Source organism: Physella acuta, unplaced genomic scaffold (assembly GCF_028476545.2).
Source record: "Physella acuta isolate Inbredline_101_S28 unplaced genomic scaffold, ASM2847654v3 ptg000582l, whole genome shotgun sequence".
In the NCBI taxonomy this organism is placed as follows: domain Eukaryota; kingdom Metazoa; phylum Mollusca; class Gastropoda; family Physidae; genus Physella; species Physella acuta.
Window position 1 is genome coordinate 361,756 of NW_026732101.1, and position 19,653 is coordinate 381,408.

General features: G+C 38.5%; 2 protein-coding genes across 5 annotated transcripts in view; one reads left to right on the plus strand and one right to left on the minus strand.

The window, feature by feature from the left end:
* Window positions 1-11,404, minus strand: part of LOC131947108 (putative glycerol kinase 5) — a 38,010-nt gene extending 26,606 nt beyond the window's left edge. For both annotated transcript variants that reach the window (XM_059308203.1, XM_059308206.1), the window contains exons 1-2: window positions 11,107-11,404; window positions 10,822-10,874 (exon numbers count right to left, since the gene is read on the minus strand). In XM_059308203.1, coding sequence (XP_059164186.1) covers window positions 10,822-10,874; window positions 11,107-11,209 — 156 coding nt within the window. In that variant the 5' untranslated portion in view covers window positions 11,210-11,404. The remainder of the gene's footprint in view (window positions 1-10,821; window positions 10,875-11,106) is intronic.
* LOC131947107 (glutamate-rich protein 6) overlaps window positions 1-19,653 on the plus strand; it is a 29,217-nt gene that overhangs the window by 7,955 nt on the left and 1,609 nt on the right. For 2 of the 3 annotated variants that reach the window (XM_059308200.1, XM_059308201.1), the window contains 12 exons: window positions 1,883-2,034; window positions 10,459-10,539; window positions 13,149-13,284; window positions 13,605-13,722; window positions 13,928-14,035; window positions 14,138-14,205; window positions 15,119-15,418; window positions 16,801-16,958; window positions 17,328-17,413; window positions 18,020-18,172; window positions 18,392-18,620; window positions 19,158-19,237. In XM_059308200.1, coding sequence (XP_059164183.1) covers window positions 1,883-2,034; window positions 10,459-10,539; window positions 13,149-13,284; window positions 13,605-13,722; window positions 13,928-14,035; window positions 14,138-14,205; window positions 15,119-15,418; window positions 16,801-16,958; window positions 17,328-17,413; window positions 18,020-18,172; window positions 18,392-18,620; window positions 19,158-19,237 — 1,669 coding nt within the window. The remainder of the gene's footprint in view (window positions 1-1,882; window positions 2,035-10,458; window positions 10,540-13,148; window positions 13,285-13,604; window positions 13,723-13,927; window positions 14,036-14,137; window positions 14,206-15,118; window positions 15,419-16,800; window positions 16,959-17,327; window positions 17,414-18,019; window positions 18,173-18,391; window positions 18,621-19,157; window positions 19,238-19,653) is intronic. The other variant, XM_059308202.1, reaches the window with a different exon arrangement.

Consider the following 19,653-nt stretch of genomic DNA (forward strand, 5'->3'; position numbering starts at 1 on the left):
TCAAATTCTTAAATGTATCACTTTGGACTTATCACTTTGGACTTATCACTTTGGACTTATCACTTTGGAGTTGTCACTATTATTAACACATGGACTGACATTAAGATCTCTTGAATTTTGGTGCGCTTCAATTGGAAAATTTTATATTTCAGTAAAATTATGATTAGCTTTCTTAAAATCATGGTCTTTTTCAGAAAAAAATTGTGCATCTGTAGTGCTCATCGCCAAATATTTAAAGATTTTTATCATCAAGATAGTTTTTTTCATCACTTGCCTTTTCACAAAGATCAAGATATAACTTGCAAAGTCTCACACTCACTGTAGTAAACGTATCACATACTTCTCACCGCAAAACATGTGTTACCATTGTGATATGTTTTTGCACAATTTGAAAATTTATTAATAATTCATATGTATAGTATGATTTTCTTTACCTTGAAACATCTACCAGTAAATAAAGTTTTCCAGTTTAAAAAAAAAAATTTAAAATCACCTAAACTCTGTACGCCTCTGCTCGAATGATAAATAAAATGATGCTATATAATACATGCTTTACATAGTACCATAAGCTATTTAGTTGCTTCCATTTGGTCATGTAAGCTCAAAAAATTTTGTCAAATGTTTTTAATGCTCAAACTCAGAGCTGCTATTGTACAAACAATAGACATCTGCCCACATACAGTAGACATCTGCCCACATACAGTATACATCTGCCCATATACAGTATACATCTGCCCATATACAGTAGACATCTGCCCACATACAGTACACAACTGCCCACATACAGTAGACATCTGCCCACATACAGTAGACATCTGCCCACATACAGTACACAACTGCCCACATACAGTAGACATCTGCCCACATACAGTTGACATCTGCCCACATAAGTAGACATCTGCCCACATACAGTATACATCTGCCCACATACAGTAGACATCTGCCCACATACAGGTGACATCTGCCCACATAAAGTAGACATCTGCCCACATACAGGTGACATCTGCCCAGATACACTTGACATCTGCCCACATAAAGTAGACATCTGCCCAGATACACTTGACATCTGCCCACATACAGTAGACATCTGCCCACATACAGTATACATCTGCCCACATACACTAGACATCTGCCCACATCTGCCCAGATACAGTAGACATCTGCCCACATACACTAGACATCTGCCCACATACAGTAGACATCTGCCCACATACAGTACACATCTGCCCACATACAGTACACATCTGCCCACATACAGTATACATCTGCCCACATACAGTACACAACTGCCCACATACAGGTGACAGCTACCCACTACTGTGTTATGCTTCTCAATTAAGAAATACATTAATTCAATTAAACAAAATTTTATTTCTGACAAAAAGATTCATGATAATCATTAATCTTGTTAATTATTTTTATTAAATTTAATTATAGGCAAATAATAATTGTTTTAGATTATTCTAGTAACTTGAAGAAATATTTGCAGTTTACAATGATTATATTGCTTTTATTTTATAATGAGGCAAATAGTTTTTAAATTGTAGTCTTTTTTTAACCTGTTAAATTTATTTTTAAATAAAATTATTACCTAAAAAAATAAAAAATTAAGAAAATGTTCTTTGAACTATAACCTTGGTTTAAAATTATAAATTTATATTTTTTTTTTATTTTTATTTTTTTTGCATTCTCCATTTGATAAATGAATGAACCACTATTCCTATGTTGTCTGAGTTGTTGAAAAATTTTGTTTTTTCCAGCTAAGTTGGACTCAAGACAAACATCTGGTGTCTGAGTTGTTGAAATATTTTGTTTTTCTAGCTAAGTTGGACTCAAGACAAACGTCTGGTGTCTGAGTTGTTGAAATATTTTGTTTTTCCAGCTAAGTTGGACTCAAGACAAACATCTGGTCGGACTCACACAGGAGATGACAGTGCTAGGGACGATAGAACTGTCACTGATTTGTCTCCCTTCTCCTTACAGCCAAACGATGAGTTTGGGCTGCCATTAACTGATGACAGCTCGGATTCTGATGTAAGGAGTTTTTATTTTACTTTTTAATCCAGTCCATGGTTTAGGCCACTGACTGACAGCTCGGATTCTGATGTAAGGAAATATTTTTTCTATCTCAATTTTTTACTTTTTAATCCAGTCCATGTTTTAGGCCACAGACTGGTGATTAGGTTTTATTCCAATCCACATTTAATCTTACAATGTAACCTTTAACACCAAGTAAGGTTTAGTGATAAAATTAACATGCATGACTGTACAACATAGCAAGAGTGCAACACTCACTGGGGCCATGGCTGATAAAACAGCCTTGAGAAAGCTACTTATTGAGATTATGCACAGGTCAAAGTGCAATGTATCCCATAGCACATTGATTACACTTATTACACACACTATAAAAGGTATTTATTTTAATACCAATCCACCAAGACCTGTCATTGTGCTAGTTTCTAGGAAGTTTTCTCATAAAAACACCAGTTCCTGCAATTAATATAAGTTTACTCTAGTTACATGGGAAGGTAATCTCATGGTTACATGGGGAGGTAATCTCATGGTTACATGGGGAGGTAATCTCATGGTTACATGGGGAGGTAATCTCATGGTTACATGGGGAGGTAATCTCATGGTTACATGGGGAGGTAATCTCGTGGTTACATGGGGAGGTAATCTCATGGTTACATGGGGAGGTAATCTCATGGTTACATGGGGAGGTAATCTCATGGTTACATGGGGAGGTAATCTCACGGTTACATGGGGAGGTAATCTCATGTTACATGGGGAGGTAATCTCATGGTTACATGGGGAGGTAATCTCATGGTTACATGGGGAGGTAATCTCATGGTTACATGGGGAGGTAATCTCATGGTTACATGGTGTAACGTTAACCTATCTATCAGCCAAATAGAAGGAGAACGTCCCCGGATTCTTTTTTCGGGGTCATATGCAAATGCCTTACGGCCTTAGTGGATGAACACTTAACACAACGACACACTAGGGCTCGAATTTAATGTCTAGGGAAGCTAGTGATACTATTGTAATTAACACTCATCCAATCTACATACGACCTTTTAATCAGCGAACTCAGAAGTGGCAGAACACAAGGTTGAACTAAATAAAATATTTAATGTATAAAATATCAAAAACCCAACTTACACAATGTAGGAAAAAACACTATCACAGATTTCTACACTGTCTAAAGAACAGCTACAGGCCACACAACACTGCTGTAGTTTCTAGAATTACTTAGCGACAAGTAATATTAAACTAGAAGACTAAATCAACTGAAGAAAGCAAGGCACACACAGGTCTTAAGTACTCTCACGTTCAAATGGTCAGAGTCTATAGCCGGACAATATGGACGGCAACCTGACCAAGGTAAAACTGCCTCGTAGACTGCCAGGTCAAGATAAACTGCCTCGTGTTGCGAGTTTGCAGGGCAATTAAAGACTTCTGTGACAGGGGAGGTTATCCTCAACTCATGTCGCCATTGGTTGGGATAATCATCTGATCAGAATCATTCAATCAGATTTTAATGGAAAATTTCTATGTCTCAAACACCTGAATAAGTCAGTGGAAAAACCCCAGGTGTTACACAATCATTCCATATAAGGAATTATACAATGTCAAAATAAAAATGACTCGACCTAAGTAGGTCACATCCCCTCCCTTTTTGGAAGTGACAGATAGGTTCCACAAAAACATACATAGGGAACCAATCTGGCAATGAAATAACAAAAATGTTTTACCAATGTAGGCAATCAAAATCATAATACCAGATGAAAATATCCCTGAACATAAAAGGGAAGCAACTCCAACTTTTACAATTGGTGAAAGGGGAGTAACCCTTCAAAAAGTAATTATACATCAAAATCCCTCAAAAAAGGGTATTACATTATTTCCATGTGGATATTAAAAGTGGTAAACCCGCCAGGGTAAGACCTTTATTTCAATGACTAGCTACAATATCAATGGAGTCATATGAGACATATTATTATAAAAGATTACATATAATCAAAAACCACCTTTAATTAAGGTTCACCTGAAAATAAACAAAATATTCAACAGGATTGGAATTTTGAAAAAAATTCAAAACTCACACCACTCATTTTCATATGAGTGACACTCAAACAAAACCTGTTTATGGTCCTAATGAACCACAAAGCATGTCACATGATCAATGTGTACAATAAGATTTTACATCCTTGACAAACAATCAGCCACAACATTATCACTACCCTTAATGTGTGAAATTTCCAGATTAAAATTTTGGAAATATAAGCACCATCTCAATATTCTTTGATTTGTTTGTCCTAACTTAGAGGTAAATTTCAGGGGATCATGGTCAGAAAACACTCTGACTGGATTGGTTGAAGAAGAGACATAGACTTCAAAATGTTGTAATGATAAAACCAAAGCTAAAGCTTCTTTTTCAATAGTAGAATAATTCTTTTGGTTCTCATTTAACTTCCTGGAAAAAAAGGCAATGGGATGGTCAATTCCCATGTTGTCTTCTTGAAATAGGACTGAGCCAATGGCTAAGTTGCTAGCATCAATGGCAAGTTTAAAGGGCTTGCTAAAATTTGGTGCAGCCATAACAGGAGCATTTGATAAAAATGACTTAATGGTTAAAAAAGCTTCTTGACATTTATTGGACCATTCAAATTCAACACCCTTTTTCAATAATGCAGTAAGAGGTTCAGCAATAGCTGAAAAGTTTTGACAGAACCGTCTATAGTAACCAGCCATCCCAAGGAACTTTTTGATCTCTTTACAATTTTTGGGAGGTGGCAACTTTACAATAGCATCTACTTTAGCTTCAATGGGCCGAACTTGGTTCGTTCCCACTTGATAACCCAAATAGGTAATTGAAGCTTTACAGAAATCACTTTTATGTAAGTTTACAGTAAAATTAACTTCAGACAATTTTCTAAAAAGGTTAATCAATTGAACAATATGTTCTTCAAAAGTATTAGAAAATACAACTATATCATCTATGTAGGCCTCACATTGGTCTATGTCAGCAATGACAGAGTTAATGACTCTCTGGAAAGTTTGACCAGCATTTCGCATACCAAAGGGCATACGTTTGTATCTATAAAAACCATTAGGGGTTACAAAAGCAGATATTTCTTTTGCACGGTCAGATAAGGGGATTTGCCAGTATCCTGAAAGTAAATCAATTTTGGAAATTATCTTAGCCTGACCAACTTTATCAATAACGTCCTCTATCCGAGGTAAGGGATAGGAATCAGCTTTGGTGAGCGCATTTACCTTCCTAAAGTCGGTCACAAACCTGAAAGATCCACCGTCTTTCGGGACTAGGAGACATGGGGAACTCCAGTTGCTGAAACTGGGCTCAATGATATCATTCTTGAGCATATAATCAATTTCATCTTTTATCAAAGCAGCTTTTTCCGGGTTAACTCTATAGGGGTGTTGTTTAATGGGTTTTGCGTCACCTACGTCTACATCATGAGGTGGAACCTTCGCTTCTTTGGGGACGTCCCCAAAAATAGAGGGAAATGTCTCGAATAACTGAGACAATCTATGGCTTTCCTCTGTGGACAAATGCATAAGGTGGACATTCAAATTATCTAAAAAGGAAGAATTTACCAATTTTGGGGGTTTCAATTTATCATGTATCACATCATCAGAAACATTTGAACATACAGGTAAAGTAATTTTAGCTGTGGAATGAAAATTGTTACAATTATCATAATACTTTTTCAGTGAGTTGACATGATACACTGTCTGTTTCTTTCTTCTGTCGGGCGTATTGACAACATAGTTCAAATCACTTAATTTTGAATGCACAGTAAAGGGTCCACAATATCTCAAGGATAACGCATTGTTCAGATTAGGTACTAGCACAAGAACTTTGTCGCCTGGATTGAATGTTCGTTTACAAGAACTCTTATCATACAGTCCTTTCATTCTAACTTGGGCCTTTCTTAAGTTCTTGTGAGCCATTTCGCACACGGCTTTCAGTCGAACGTGAAAATCGTCGAAGTGTTCCACAGGATGATCGCTGGTACCTGTCCACCGTTCATGTATCAGCTTCAGGGGGCCACGGACAGAATGTCCAAACACAAGTTGAAAAGGCGAGTAGCCTAAAGAGTCCTGGACACAGTCCCTCGCGGCGAAAATAATCCAAGGAACAGACTCATCCCATTGGGTGTTACTATTAGCGAACGTTCTTAGCATGGTTTTGAGGGTTTGGTGGAACCTCTCAAGTACGCCTTGAGACTGAGGGTGGTAGGCTGAGCTGGTGATGTGGGTAACGCCTAGCTTGGCTAGCGCTTCCTGAAAATGGTGACTGGTGAAGTTGCTGCCTTGATCTGTTTGCACGATTCTAGGTAATCCAAAGGTAGTGAAGAACCGGATCATGGCTCTGACTACAGTCTTTGCCTTAATGTTCCGTAAGGGAATCGCCTCGGGAAAACGGGTACTTGAACACATAAAGGTAAGTAGGTACTCGTTGCCCGTCTTGGTTTTAGGCAAGGGACCTACACAGTCCATGACGATTTTAGAAAAAGGTTCTTCTAATACAGGAATCGGACTCAAAGGGGCCTTAGGAATTGTCTGGTTTGGCTTTCCGGCCAACTGACAGTTCGTGCAACTTCTACAGTAACGCGACACATCTTTTCTCATTTTGGGCCAAAAGAACAGTTCTTTGATCTTCGCCGTCGTTTTAGTGACTCCTGGGTGCGCTGACATTGGATGGTCATGTGCCAGCTTAAGTATTTCATGCCGATAAGGTGGAGGGATCCACAGCTGGTTTTTACCCAACCATGGTTCGGCTGGTGAGGCATTCACCGGTATAGCGCGACGAAAGAAGAGGCCGTTCTCGGAGAAATATTCTCCATCGTCAGATGATAGAGATTTTTCGACCGCTGCTTTGAGTTCCGCGTCGACTTGTTGAGCTTTAATGATGTCTTCCTGAGATATTCTCAGGGGTAAGCCCAAGCTTGTGTTTTCTGGAAGCATAGACTCCAGTTTGGGAGTCGAATTTCTTGACGATGACGGCGGGTGTGGTTCAGACGTTGTGTCAGCCAATTGTTTGGTCTGGCTTCTGGTCACCGCACATGCAGGATACAGTTCATAATCATTATCTGGAACTGTTGACAAAGGGTCTGAAACCGTACAGGGGTATACTTTGCTTCCCGCAAGGTCATTCCCTAGAAGTAGGTGTACTCCTGGGACAGGAATACTATCTATCACACCTAAAATGACCTCACCTTCGACGAGATGATGTTTCAGGGCAAACTTGTGTAGAGGGACGACAGTTGGTTTTGTCCCCACTCCCTGGATAATGGAAATCCTTCCGGTGTTCGTCTCAGGTGTAATGTCCATTGAACTTTTCAAAAGAAGAGATTGTGACGCTCCTGTGTCTCTTAGGACGGTGATATTCCGCTGAGACAACGGATCACCTGGTTTGCTAATGATGGCTTCGGCAATAAAAGATGAAAAGTCAACTTTTCTCGATCCCTCGAGATCGGTAGACTCGGAAGAAACTGGATGGTGGCGAGAACAGTCAAAATGTGACTGCACATAATGTGTGGAGACTTGACTACCTTCTTGCGGACACTTAGGGTGAGCGTCCCTTGGAATTCTAGAGTTCATAGTTGAACTGGCTGCTTGAGGGGTTAGAGCATAGTGCGCAGAAGTACGCACCACCTCTCTGTTATATTGACGACGTTTGTAACAGTCCTTGACAAGATGACCAGGCCTTTTGCAGAACTGGCATACTGCTCGACGATTGAGAGTTGATCTTGGTTTCTCTCTGGACTGTGATGCCTTCAAATGTTGGCCAACAGGATGATTGCTGCCAAAAAGGGGAAGCACGGGGTTGAGGCGGTTTCCTGACACTGGTGGTTTCTTATGCACCAACATATATGTGTCAGCCGACTCAGCAGCCTTCTGGATGTCAGTTATCTTGTTATCCAGAATGTGTAGTCGTATCTCTTCAGGCAGGGACGATAGGAATTCTTCCCTTAGGATAAGTGACCTGAGTTTCTCAAACTCAGAAACTTCCTCAGAGTGTAGCCACCTTGAGAATATTTTCTCCTTTTCAAAGAGAAATTCCACATATGATTGAGTGGGCAACTTGCGGAGTGTTCGGAATTTTGTCCGATAGGCCTCGGGCGTTAGTTCGTAGGCCTTCAAAATGGCAGTCTTGACCAAACTATAGTTATTTTGAACGTCGTGAGAGAGTGCCTGGTATGTTTTTGCAGCTTTCCCAGTAAGGACAGAGCTCAATAAAGCAGTAATGGAAGATTCGGGCCATTCACATGTCTTCGCTAAACTCTCAAACGAGTTAAAGAAAACGACCAAATCTGTTTCATCAAATTTAGGCACTAATTTCCCAAATTTGGCAATCACTTGCCCTACTGACAACTTTTTTGGATCTACCAGAGAAGTGACATCACTAACTTGACCAGATTCTGATTCCAACCTCCTCCTATCTAAAGCAATTTTAACCTTTAACTCCTGTTCTTTTAATGCCTTCTCTAAAGCAACTTTCTCCTCACGAAGTAATACACCAGCCAACAAACTTTCATCAAATACCCCTTCATTAATGAAATGAACAACAATTTTATCTCTCAACACTTCTGACTTCTGCGTAACAGAATAATCCAATTTCAATTCCTTAACAAGACTAATCAACACTTTTCTACTCAACTTTTCTACACCTTCAAAAGTAGGATTAGCCAAAAAAGACTCCATAACACCAACTTGAAAATCACAACAAGCCTAGATCCTTTAAATTAATACACAGCGTTGGGCCGTGTACTTGACCTCTAAATGTAGGACGTGACACGTCTGCTTATTTGACCTAGATACTCTAGCCTGAGCGTGCGTTGTAAGAACACTGCGCTACTGGATATAAAAACAACTAAATCCAACTAACCTTAGTATTCAACTGATATAACCAACAACTGGAACGACAGATTAAATCCCGGACGGGCCCCCACTTTGTAACGTTAACCTATCTATCAGCCAAATAGAAGGAGAACGTCCCCGGATTCTTTTTTCGGGGTCATATGCAAATGCCTTACGGCCTTAGTGGATGAACACTTAACACAACGACACACTAGGGCTCGAATTTAATGTCTAGGGAAGCTAGTGATACTATTGTAATTAACACTCATCCAATCTACATACGACCTTTTAATCAGCGAACTCAGAAGTGGCAGAACACAAGGTTGAACTAAATAAAATATTTAATGTATAAAATATCAAAAACCCAACTTACACAATGTAGGAAAAAACACTATCACAGATTTCTACACTGTCTAAAGAACAGCTACAGGCCACACAACACTGCTGTAGTTTCTAGAATTACTTAGCGACAAGTAATATTAAACTAGAAGACTAAATCAACTGAAGAAAGCAAGGCACACACAGGTCTTAAGTACTCTCACGTTCAAATGGTCAGAGTCTATAGCCGGACAATATGGACGGCAACCTGACCAAGGTAAAACTGCCTCGTAGACTGCCAGGTCAAGATAAACTGCCTCGTGTTGCGAGTTTGCAGGGCAATTAAAGACTTCTGTGACAGGGGAGGTTATCCTCAACTCATGTCGCCATTGGTTGGGATAATCATCTGATCAGAATCATTCAATCAGATTTTAATGGAAAATTTCTATGTCTCAAACACCTGAATAAGTCAGTGGAAAAACCCCAGGTGTTACACAATCATTCCATATAAGGAATTATACAATGTCAAAATAAAAATGACTCGACCTAAGTAGGTCACAATGGGGAGGTAATCTCATGGTTACATGGGGAGGTAATCTCATGGTTACATGGGGAGGTAATCTCATGGTTACATGGGGAGGTAATCTCGTGGTTACATGGGGAGGTAATCTCATGGTTACATGGGGAGGTAATCTCGTGGTTACATGGGGAGGTAATCTCATGGTTACATGGGGAGGTAATCTCGTGGTTACATGGGGAGGTAATCTCATGGTTACATGGGGAGGTAATCTCATGGTTACATGGGGAGGTAATCTCATGGTTACATGGGGAGGTAATCTTATGGTTACATGGGGAGGTAATCTCATGGTTACATGGGGAGGTAATCTCATGGTTACATGGGGAGGTAATCTCATGGTTACATGGGGAGGTAATCTTATGGTTACATGGGGAGGTAATCTCGTGGTTACATGGGGAGGTAATCTCATGGTTAAATGCGGAGGTAATCTCATGGTTACATGCGGTGGTAATCTCATGGTTACATGGGGAGGTAATCTCATGATGTCACTTGAAGGGCAACAACTCACAAGATGTTTGGGAAGAGTTATATAATTATCCTCTTTATCAAATCTTTGTCCTACTACTGTGGCAGTTGACCTAATTACAAATCAAGGACAAGATGAACTCTTGTGTAAGACCATAGCACAGCTGGTAATATCAACAGAATTCTTACTCTAAATTTGTTTTCAGACTTCTGAAGATGGCTCCCCTAAAAAGTCTAGAGATCACAGAAGTCGTTTGCCCACAGTAGGACCCCCTCTAATTCTTAAAGTAAGTTTTTCTTGGTGCCTTATACTTTGATCTCCAGCCTGAGCATTTTTTATCTACCTCTTGTTCTATGTACCATATTAATGTTTACATTTAGCTAAATATGTTTTTAAAATTATAGGACTTTCATCTACATGCTACAACACACATTTTTACTCACTGTCTCACATCCACTTTAATTCCCCCCATTCCCCCCCACCCTTCTCCCCCCCCCCCCCCCCACAAACACACACATGGCGCTGCTCAGAATTTAGGGCTAAACATAATAAAGTTCAAATTTCTCACCTTTAAGATATCAAAAAAATCTCCAACATTGAAAAAACCACCTGAGTTTTCACCTAGAATTCAAAGACAGTGCTTAGTAATTTTATTCTGTTTACTAATGTAACTTGGTAATTTTATTCTGTTTACTAAAGTAACTTGGTCATTTTGAATTAAAATTCAATCTTTATTTTCATATCTACATATCTATCTTCAAAAAATGTTGAAACCATTTCTCCAAGTATTTTTATTTTATTTCTAAAGGGGGTAAAAATTCCACCCAGAAAAGGTGGCAACAACATAACTCACCTTGACCTTCAACCTCTGCTTCTCTAGACACTGTATATCCAACATCCACTGCCTGAGCCTGCCATCCACTGGATATTGTAAAAACATCCACAATGTTGCTCATTTTTATCCACTTCTCATCAGTTTTTTCTCAGATCTTCAGTTTTTCATCAGAAGAATCCATCACACACAAAACAAAAGAAACACCCTCATCCTCTTTTAATTACATCAGCTACTTAATCCACACTAACGAACCATGAATTGGTAAATACAAATGAGCTTTGTGTTTCCACTAATCCATCCAACGACTGCCTGTGTAAAAACAAAGTACCATCAAACAATGACACAATCACCACAATCACATGATTGTGTTATCTTCTCTATCACTACTTGTGATATCTTTCACTGTTCCAGTTTGTTTATCTTACAAAACATTTGAGTTACTCTCCTTAGTGTAGCCTACCTTAATATAAAAACATTGTTATCTAAGTAAGCCAATTAATGAACAGTATTTATCAGAACAACACTTGCCATTTCTAAAATATATATCTATAATATAAGCGGGCTGTGTCTGTCCGTCATCGCTATAGATTTTGGGACTATAAAAGTAAACTACGCACCATGCTGTGCTTTTCAGTGCACCGCAGTGTCTTATTACAAGTATTAGAGTAGGGTTTGTTTATATAACGACATAGAGCTATTTTATAATTTCCACTGTTTGTACAATTTTGCATAACGTAAAGAGAATATTAAATACATGCACATTGCTAAAACATATTAAAAGGATCAATGTCAAATATCGTTTTCGTTAATATTCCTAGAGAAAGTGGATACATTTTAATAACATGATAGCTGTAGGTTAGAAAAATCTAATTAAACTGTTTAGTAATTTTGCCAAGGGAGGTATTATAAAAATAAATTGAACTCACGCTAAAAATGTGAATGCAAAATCTGCAAGACGGAATAATTGTTGGAATAATATAATTAGCAAAATGTGAATGCAAATTATGCAGACGTGTGAGAGTACATTATTGTTGGAATATTATAATTAGCATTGATTGATAAAAGGCTATTTTTTATTTATTTTATTCACTGAATGTAATGTTTACTACTTATAATTTTTAATCAACTATTAAGCACTATTATAGACGCGTCATCACGTTCATTCGGTGCGCAATGGTTTTAGTTATGAAACTCTATTGTAAATTTTTAAAATTTAAAGTACTGGGAAAAAATGCGTGAATGGATAAACTATTGTAGGTAAAACACGGATATTTTAAAAACTGCCTATTATTTATACTGTTTACTAATTATTATTCTATCTTTCGGTTTGCGGACAAGCTAGGGGTTTTATAGGAGAGGCGTAGCGAGGGGGGGGGGCATATGTCCCCGGGTGCCAACCTTAGGGGGCGCCAAAGTGGGTTGGAAAAAATTTGCGAGGGGGGGGGTGGTGGAAATCGAAAGTTTTAGGGCGGTGGGGGGACAGGGGTGCAAATCGAAAGTTTGAAAGGGGTGCAAATCACCGGAAAGGGCGCGATTTGGCGCTACGGGCTAGACTGTGAGCAATCTGCCTTTATGATTGCATTTAAATTGTGTTTATGTTATGAGTGTTGTGTTTTTTTTTGCGTTTGTGTTTTTTTTGCGTTCGTTTGTGTTGTGTTTAGTTTTGTCCTGTTCCCAAGTTGGTACATTTAAAAAAGATTTACCGTGGCGGAGCACGGGATGCAGCTAGTATATATATATATATATATATATATATATATATATATATATATATATATATATATATATATATATATATATATATATATATACACATGTGTGTTTATATTTGCATATATACATACTATATTTTTGTCTTATAAAAAAATAAAATGCTACACCTTTTCAGTGATGATTGTCATGAAATTCTTGTATTGCCAAGTTTATTCTGAGGGCTAGATTAAACTGCGTAATTTACCCTTATGGTTAAAGTTAATGATTACTAGTCTTTGAGTGCTTGCTACAGTCTCTGTCAGTCCCCTTGACTTCCTGTTTCAATCCAACTTTTTACTTTGCTCCAGTACATCAGGGAATCTGATTTAGCTGAGTTGGATAAGGAAAAAGCTGAACAGGAGAGGATACAGAACAATGTGGATCTGGTGCTGGATGAGGATGGGAAAGCCACGGGCATGTTTGGCGGCACCTGTGAATTTTGTGGTAAAGACATTTGATATTTGTACGTATGGTTTTTGTGGTCATTTTTCACATATTTAGGCATGTGAAAACGTTTTAAGTTTTAAAATGTCTTTTTAAATTTTTGAAGTGTCTCCACATTGTTTGATCAGTGCTGGGCCAGAAAGCAAGTTTCTGAAATGAAAATTAAAAGCTTGTTTTCCTGTCAAGTTTTTAATTTACCTACACAGGAGCAGAAATCAAACCATTTCCTTGTTCCATTACAAGTTTTTAATTTACCTACACAGGAGCAGAAATCAAACCATTTCCTTGTTCCATTACAAGTTTTTAATTTACCTACACAGGAGCAGAAATCAAACCATTCCCAACACTGGAGCAACAGCTGAGCCACCCACCTGAATCTCTGTACTGTTGTGAGGACTACAGAGAATTCATTGAATTTGCCATGACCACAGCTAACCGGTTAGATAACCACCCGCTAACCAGCTTCATAACATAAATGCATCTTTTTTGAACCACTGAAATTATTTTTTAAGGACATTAATTTTTCAAATTTTCTTTAAAACAATTGCTTAGTGGTGTCTGAAAAATACATGGAATGTAGGGGAAGTAATGCATGATAGTTTCACCAAAGGGAGAAAACTTGTCTTGACTGAAATTGTTTCAGATTGGAAGAGGATGTCACTAAGAGAAATGAGATGATCAGTGTCAAAGTTCATGGTCACCATGGCAGCAAACAAGCCAGACAGATGGCCAAGGAGAAGGCTGTTCAAAGGTCAGGGTCAACCACATTACTGTCATTCAAAATGGCAACACATTTTTTTCTAAACGGCTTTATGTGAATTCATTTGGTGATGAACTTTGAACTTTGTTGTAGAATGCATGAGAGAGAACTCCAGAGGAGACAGCAAGAGGCCAGTGGACTGCGAGCCGCGTCCTTCCAATGTAAGTTTCTTTCTTTCTAAACCCCCACAATTTGTAACAAAATTTGTCGTTCCAATGTAAGTTTCTTTCTTTCTAAACCCCCACAATTTGTAACAAAACTTGTCATTCCAATGTAAGTTTCTTTCTTTCTAAACCCCCACAATTTGTAACAAAACTTGTCCTTCCAATGTAAGTTTCTTTCTTTCTAAACCCCCAAAATTTGTAACAAAACTTGTTTCAGCTGAAAATATTTAAACTGGTCACTACTCCATTACTGCTTTGGTCACTTGTACGTCATTGGAAGAATTTGTAAATGGATATCTTGTTTTAACAAGTTTAACAGCACTCAGCAAAAACTGTGCCAAATTTCATTATTTTCAAACTTAGCTGACCAGATTTTTTTATTAGTCAAACACCAAAACAGGAGTACAGAGACTGCCACTTATTTATAATATTTTTATGTTTTTCTCTTGAGGTTTTTGTACACGTAGATTATACACCAATAAATTTAGATGCACCATGTTTTATAATCACCCAGGTACAGTAGAGCTGACCTCATTCATCTCATGGTCTCTCATAATTTATTACAAAAGACTATTTTTAAACACAGTATGCCTTTGTTAGATGTAGAGCAGTAGATCACTCTCTGTAGCATCTACTCTCACCTTGTGTAACACTCTTCATGGCTTTCAGTTACCTCAAATGTAAACATTGTATTGCAAAGATTCATTTTTAAATAAAAATTTTAAAATTCCCAGATTTTTCAGTCTCTTAGGTGTAGCTGCTTGCCCAGATTTAGCAGCTGTTTACCTTCGTTGTCCAGATTCAGCAGTCATTGAATTTTATTGTCCAGATTCAGCAGTCATTGAATTTTATTGTCCAGATTTAGCAGTGGCTTTTTTGAGTTCTGATTGAAATATTGAATTCACTGCAGACTCAAACATGTTTCAAGATGATGATGGCTACCTGGGAGCTGACCAGACAGAGGAGAGCTACCCCCCTGGGGCTGACCAGCCAGAGGCACAACCCAAGAAGTCGAAGAAGAAAACAGGGGACGTTGGGAAGGGGGAGGGGGGAGAAGGGGTTGCTGAAGCTGGGGGCGTTTCCGGACGTGCAGAAAAAAAAGTGCGGGGCAGTATTAGCGAATCAGTGGGTCACGGGTCTCATCTCAACACCCAGACAAGGAACCCAGGGCAAGCCTCGTTTTCAACCTATGGAGCTCTCAACATGGAAGGTCTGCCTACAGCCTTGCTTGTGGCTCATTTCTGTTTTCTCTGTACCTGAGTGTTTTAAACAGCTTTCCACATATCATAAATATTAATTTATTGGAATTTGAGTTCATTTATTCTTAGTTAGTTTCCTTTTTTTGCCTATAACTCTACTTTGCTTTATTTATCTTTATTTTTTTTTATTCTGTAACATATTTACTATTTATTTCAGTCTATTTTATCGTAATCTTAAAATTTAAACAAATTTGTGTTTATTTATTTTTTCTCAGCGCTAAAATCAAATCTGTTCTGAAGTTGTTTACAATGTAGCTTTCTAGGCTTTTTTTTCTTCAGTTTTTTTAGTTGTAGAAGTCAAAATAATGCAAGAGTTTTTTATTTAAGAAATTAAACAGCCATCACATTTATACTGAAGATAACACACGCCATTTACACAATTTATAATGCACTCCCCCCACCCAGATCCATCCATATAATTATTCAAATTATACATTCAGGATACATTTTTTTGTGTTTGTTGGCATATACGTCTACATTCACAATATGCACGTGCCCATGAATCCAAACAACCTTTCCCCACCCCCCACCCCCTCAAAGCCATCCACAATCAACCCAATTTATTTGCCCCCCCCCCCCCCCCTGTATATGACTCTCTGAATATTTCTTACATGAATCCATGTGCTTACTAAATACTTTTGTTTGTTTATATTATAACACATTTTTATTTGGCAATAATTAACCATCATTTAGTTTTTCATCTAATATATTGCTTAATTAATCGTGGTTTACAATTTTAACTGGTCTGTACAATTTTCATTTTTATCCTATATAATTTCCATTTGATCTGTATATTTTTCTACTAAAATCTAGCATTGCTACCCCATAGGAAATTGTGAAGCCATTTTCACAAGCCAGAGTGTTACCATTTTGTTTGTTTCATTTTGCACAATCCAATTTTTTAATTTATTTAACCAATCAAGTAGTCTATATAAGTATACCTTAGGATAAATTTTCTTCAAACTTTATTTATATCATCATTGTGAACAAATTTAGAGTAGCATACTAATCTAATGCTTATAGTAAAAATCATCCACTTTTGGTAATTTGGATAGAGTGTGAGTTACTACAATCTAAGTATACATATAATTTGGTGAATTACAAATAAAATTTATTTATTTCAAATTTAGAATTATTTGTCCCATACAGTTTAACAATAGAATTATTTTTTATATTCATTGACGTTTATCACCTGTGGAAGATTTATCCTTATTTCAGTTTAAAATGAAAATTGTTATTTAAGTAAGCTTCCCTACCAAAGATAATTAATGTTATTATTTAAACACTGCTAGCCTCCCCTACCAGAATTAATGGATCCAATTATCCCCCCCAGGGGCAAGGCAGATGAAGACCATCAACTACCAGCTCTCATCACAGCGCTGTCTGGAGGAGGGCTGGACCCTCAGGGCGCCAAGTCCACTGGAACAAGGCGACGACAATGAGATGTTTGTTCCTGAACCCCTGCACCCCGCCATGATAGCCACAGGGAAGGTACGGGTTAGGGTTCATTCAATTAGTGAACCCTGTATCAGGATTAGGGTTTGTTCAATTAGTGAACCCTGTAGTTTAACAAGCCTTCTACAATGTATTGGTCAGGGTTAGGGTTTTTATTTTCAGATTTAGTTGGCGACTAGATGAAATTATTTTTATTTGGTTCAACCATCTGTTCAAAAACTTTCTGAGTACATAAAGAGGGCCAGTTGCCACAAACTCAAAACTTTGGCCAATACCAAAATTTGGCCATTTTGTTAAAACTATTTCTCCCCTACCCCACAGCTACATGGCCACCAGTTGATGGCCAGATATCAAAATGTGGCCACCAATTTATTTTGTTAAAACTATTTCCCCCCTACCCCACAGCTACACGGACGCCAGTTGATCCAGAAATTTTACCCTGATGGCAGCACATTCCTCACCATGTTTCCTGATGGCACCGGGCATGTCTTGTATCCTCTCATCATGCTGGGTGGGTGCTGGTGGTGGTTGGATGTTGGTGGTTGGTGGTTGGATGTAGGATGGTTGGTAGTCTGTGATTGGATGTTGGTTATTGATATTTGGTGGTTAGATGTTGATGGTTGAGTGGTTGGCTGTTGAGGGTTGGTTGTTGGTGGCTCAATGTTGGTAGAAAAGGTGGTTGGATGGTTATTGATGTTGGTGTTTGGATGTTGGTTGTTGTGGAAATGTTGGTTGGATGTTGTGTTTCATTTATCACACAGCTCTATACATTCAAAAGTTGGGTCAATACACTGCATCATTTGTTTTGCTAATTATGTAGTAAGTTTTTTTTTTTAAAAACTTACTAGTTATTCCTGACATGTTCTAAATGATGAGCCTAGAATAATTTATTGTGAGGTTGAGTGAACAGGGCCTTTGGTCTCACTGTGGGAGGTATACATGCTTTACCGTAAGACTGTCAAGGTATACATGTTTTACTGTAAGACTGTCAAGGTATACATGTTTTACTGTAAGACTGTCAAGTTTCTTCATTTATTTAATGCTAGTGTAGCCCTACTGTAAGATGTACACTTTTAAGTTTCTTTAACGCTGGCCAGCTACCCCTCAGGCCGCCTGGCCATATCCATCATAAGTGTGTCACTGGGCCACAACACCTACATCGTGCAGGACGACACCATCGACCCACATATCCTGGCTGTCTTTGAGCCCAGTGGCCTTGGATCTTGCTATTTTGCCAACGGAAAAATGAGGTCTTACATTTTTTTCTGACATTATTAAAGGGCTTTCATTTTCAACTGCATGGGCACATCTAAAAAGAATTCTTTTATTCTTAAATTATCATTTTATAAATTAATATATTGATAATTTGATTCAGATTATGTTTCACTTGTGTTTCACTCTTATAAACAAAAGTTTAATTACGAAAAATTTAATCACTTTCTGTTGCGATGTTCACGTCTTAACTGTAGGCTCAACTACGACCAGCTGGGTGGGATAGAGCTCGACTACTACGGGGCTCGCAGAAAAAATTGGTCGTGGCGAGACCAGGAAACCCATGTGCATGCCCCGCCCTTCCAGCCAATTGTATTTGGGATGAATCGTCATGTGGGCATTAGATTCATGGCTCAAGAGACTATAGCCTTAACATTGACTGGGAAGAAAAGAAGTTGCAGATTCAATGTTGGTGCTAGGCTAAAGGTATGGTGTGATAGGCTAAAGGTAGGTTGTGATAGGCTAAAGGTTAATTGTGATAGGCTAAAGGTAGGTTGTGATAGGCTAAAGGTTAGTTGTGATAGGCTAAAGGTAGGTTGTGATACGCTAAAGGTAGGTTGTGATAGGCTAAAGGTAGGGTGTGATAGGCTAAAGGTAGGGTGTGATAGGCTAAAGGTTAATTGTGATAGGCTAAAGGTTAATTGTGATAGGCTAAAGGTAGGGTGTGATAGGCTAAAGGTAAATTGTGATAGGCTAAAAGTAGGGTGTGATAGGCTAAAGGTAGGATGTGATAGGCTAAAGGTAAATTGTGATAGGCTAAAAGTAGGATGTGATAGGCTAAAGGTAGGTTGTGATAGGCTAAAGGTAGGTTGTGATAGGCTAAAGGTAGGTTGTGATAGGCTAAAGGTTAGTTGTGCTAAACACTACAAGTTAGGATTTATTATTTGCTTAGGTTGCTATTAAAAGAATATACTTCTGCCAAAGCTGTAACCAGAATAAGTGAAACCTTTTTTTCTGCTGTAGATGGTTGGTACAGAGTGTCCTTCTGCCAAACCTGTGGATGAGAATCAGCTGATCTTACAGGAAGTACAGGCTAAAGTCAAGTAGGTTTTTGTTTACAGTTCATCTGACACATCTCTGACACACATGTGACACATCTCTGATACACCTGTGACCCACATCTCTGACACACCTATGACCCACATCTCTGACACACCTGTGACCCACACCTGTGACCCACATCTCTGACACACCTATGACCCACATCTCTGACACACCTGTGATCCACATCTCTGACACACCTGTGACCCACACCTGTGACCCACATCTCTGACACACCTTTGACCCACATCTCTGACACACCTGTGATCCACATCTCTGACACACCTGTGACCCACATCTCTGACACACCTATGACCCACATCTCTGACACACCTGTGACCCACACCTGTGACCCACATCTCTGACACACCTGTGACCCACATCTCTGACACACCTGTGATCCACATCTCTGACACAC